This window comes from Otolemur garnettii, unplaced genomic scaffold (genome assembly GCF_000181295.1).
Source record: "Otolemur garnettii isolate 467f Iridium unplaced genomic scaffold, OtoGar3 scaffold00011, whole genome shotgun sequence".
Classification (NCBI taxonomy): domain Eukaryota; kingdom Metazoa; phylum Chordata; class Mammalia; order Primates; family Galagidae; genus Otolemur; species Otolemur garnettii.
Window position 1 is genome coordinate 17,465,751 of NW_003852406.1, and position 3,208 is coordinate 17,468,958.

Here is a 3,208-nt window from a genome sequence, read left to right on the forward strand (position 1 = left end):
TGAGGCCTGGAGCTGTCTTTACAAAGCTACAAGACCCTTGGAAATTACTTTTCCCTCTCTGCTCCATGTCCTCCATTATAAATGAAATGATTGAACCATCTGAGTCTCAGGTTTTTTCCAACTGTGACCTTCAGGTTCCAGGGGACTGCCTGACCTTTGTAGCACAGAAAGGCAACAGAACACATTGATATGGTCACACATTCGACAGTCAGATTGACTATTTTCCAGTCCTAGGTCTAACACTCTCTGGCTATCACTAAAAGCTTTTGGTGCCTCAGTCTCCTCATCTGTAAAACAAGGCCATTAATAACATCTAATTCATAATATTGCAGTGAGTAATAAATGGATACTATCTATTAAATGGAGGGAATCAGCATTGTATTAACTCAGGATTACTGCAAGGAGTTAATATAAAGTGATTACAATTAATGCCTGACACGTAATGCAATTTATGTGTTACTATTTCAAGAAGCTCTTCTTTCTATCCATAAGCATATGATTCCCCCAGCAGCCCCTCCTTCCTTTTCCCCCGAGCCACTTAGCAAAGGAGGAGCCTGGAGAGTGGGGTATAGACACCCTCTTCCTATCCCACATCTAGGAGCTTACTGGTTGCCCACCTGCAAAGCAGAGTTGCTATCCTTTCCTTTTTACAGAGAAGAAAACTCAGTCTCAAAAAGAAATTGGACTAGCCCAGAGTCAGGGTCGGAATTCCAAGCTAGATTAAAACCCTGGTCCTGGACTCCAACCTGACCCAATGTATTTGCTCCATCTCTGCCTCTCCCTCCAACCTGCCTGTCCCATTCCTCTGAGCTGACGGGATGGGTTGGGTATTAATCCCGTCCTTGCTTCTTAACAGCTGAATGAACTTAAATAAGTCACCTAAACTTTTGCACAGATACGGTCCCAATACTGTGAAGGAGGTGTCATTGTTGGTCCAGTTTGGAACATAAAACCCTGAATCAGGGAGTTAGGGAACTTGCACAAGGGCACACAGCTGGTATGATGCGGGTTGGACGAAATCTCTTTGCAAGCAGCCCTCATGGTGCCCAGTATGCAGTAGGCATTCAGTATATGGTCACTACTATTACTGTTTCTCCTGAGGAAATTGAGTGGCCATGCAGGTCTCCAGATGCCCTTTGGGCCCGCAGCCATCCAGCGTGCGGGCCACTGCGTCACATGAGCCGTACTAATTTTAGCCCTGGAGATATTTATATCCCCTGGGGAAATTTCTTCCGCTCTAGGAGAACCCCAGAGTCCGTGGCCTCCAGCCCTCAGGCTCACCATGCTGCGGGGCCCAGAGGGGCCGGTGCAGGTCTGGGTGGGCGGCCAGCTCTTCCAGGCAGACCAGGCCCTGCTGGTGGAACACTGCGGCTTCTTCCGCGGCCTCTTCCGCTCCGGCATGAGGGAGGCGCGCGCCGCAGAGGTGCGCCTGGGCGTGCTCAGCGCGGGCGGCTTCCGAACCATGCTGCAGGTGCTGCGCGGCGAGCGGCCCACGCTGGCGGCCGACGACGAGCTGCTGCAGGCGGTGGAGTGCGCCGCCTTCCTGCAGGCGCCGGCGCTGGCGCGCTTCCTAGAGCACAGCCTCACGTCGGACAACTGCGTGTTGCTGTGCGACGCGGCCGCCACCTTCGGGCTGCGCGACGTCTTTCACAGCGCCGCGCTCTTCATCCGCGACGGCGCCCGGGAACTGGCAGCGGAGCTGGCGCTGCCCGAAGCCCGCGCCTACGTGGCGGCGCAGCGGCCCAGCAGCTATGTGGCCGTGAGCACTCACGCGCCCGCGCCCGGCTTCCTGGAGGACGAGTCGCGCACGCTGTGCTACCTGGACGAAGAGGAGGACGCATGGCGCACGCTGGCCGCGCTGCCCCTGGAGGCCAGCACGCTGCTGGCAGGCGTAGCCACACTGGGCAACAAGCTGTACATCGTGGGCGGTGTGCGCGGCCCCAACAAGGAGGTGGTGGACCTGGGCTTCTGCTACGACCCCGATGGCGGTACGTGGCGCGAGTTCCCCAGCCCACACCAGCCGCGCTATGACACTGCTCTGGCTGGCTTCGACGGCCGCCTCTACGCCATTGGGGGCGAGTTCCAGAGGACGCCCATGAGCTCTGTTGAGTGCTACGACCCGGCCGTGGGCTGCTGGAGCTTCGTGGCCGACTTGCCTCAACCGGCCGCAGGTGTGCCCCGCGCCCAGGCGTGTGGCCGCCTCTTCGTATGCCTGTGGCGGCCGGCTGACACCACAGCCGTGGTGGAGTACACAGCGCGGGGTGACATGTGGCTGCCGGTAGCTGAGCTGCGGCGTTCACAGAGCTATGGCCATTGCATGGTGGCCCACCGCGACAGTCTCTACGTGGTGCGAAACGGACCTTCTGACGACTTTTTGCACTGTGCCATCGACTGCCTCAACCTGACCACGGGCCAGTGGACAGCGGTGCCCGGCCAGTTCGTCAACAGCAAAGGAGCGCTTTTCACCGCAGTGGTGCGCGGCGACGTTGTCTACACAGTCAACCGCGTGTTCACGCTGCTCTACGCCATCGAGGGCAGCACCTGGCGGCTGCTCAGGGAGAAGTCCGGCTTTCCGCGGCCGGGCTCCTTGCAGACTGTTCTCCTTAGACTGCCTCCTGGCGCTCCAGGGCCCGTGGCATTGCCGCTGCCAGAACTGTGACTGGAGGGGACGTCCCAAGTCTTCCCTGAGCCGTGGCTGAGTGTGTGAGGCTGGCCTTAGGAGCTGCTTGGAACTTTTTGTTGACACACCCAGGTGCCTTCTGGTAGTGGAGACATGTCCAAGAACCTCAGGGAGCAATGAACATGCCGGGGTCTGATCCTTCAAATCACTTGGGTTCTGCTGAGAACTGGTGGGACACAATGCCAGTGAAAAGGATTGGGGAAAGAGGTGTTAGGATCTGAATAATCCAGACTTGTATGTAATGGGTCAGTAATTGAGCATGGCTAGGAGTGGATTATGTGATGTTAATTAAACTACCAGTCAATAAACAATAATTAGGTACTTTGTATCTATTACACAGTGCTAGGCCTAATGAAAGCTTTAGTTGACATACAGGGGTCCAGGAAGCTTAGAATCTAGCCCAGAAAAAATCCTAACAGTTACAGGACAAGAATAAGGTTTACACACGCTTGTAAGTAAATCTACAAAGGGTTGACATCAACATGCAAGATTTTAAAGAACCACTCATAATATAATATTAGGTCATTA

At 55.2% G+C, this 3,208-nt stretch overlaps 1 protein-coding gene across 1 annotated transcript; it reads left to right on the plus strand.

Moving 5' to 3' along the window:
* The first annotated feature begins 1,282 nt into the window (after window positions 1-1,282).
* KBTBD13 (kelch repeat and BTB domain containing 13) lies at window positions 1,283-2,659 on the plus strand. Its single transcript, XM_003784427.1, has one exon. The coding sequence runs from the start codon at window positions 1,283-1,285 to the stop codon at window positions 2,657-2,659; it is 1,377 nt and encodes a 458-aa protein (XP_003784475.1).
* The last annotated feature ends 549 nt before the right edge of the window (window positions 2,660-3,208 follow it).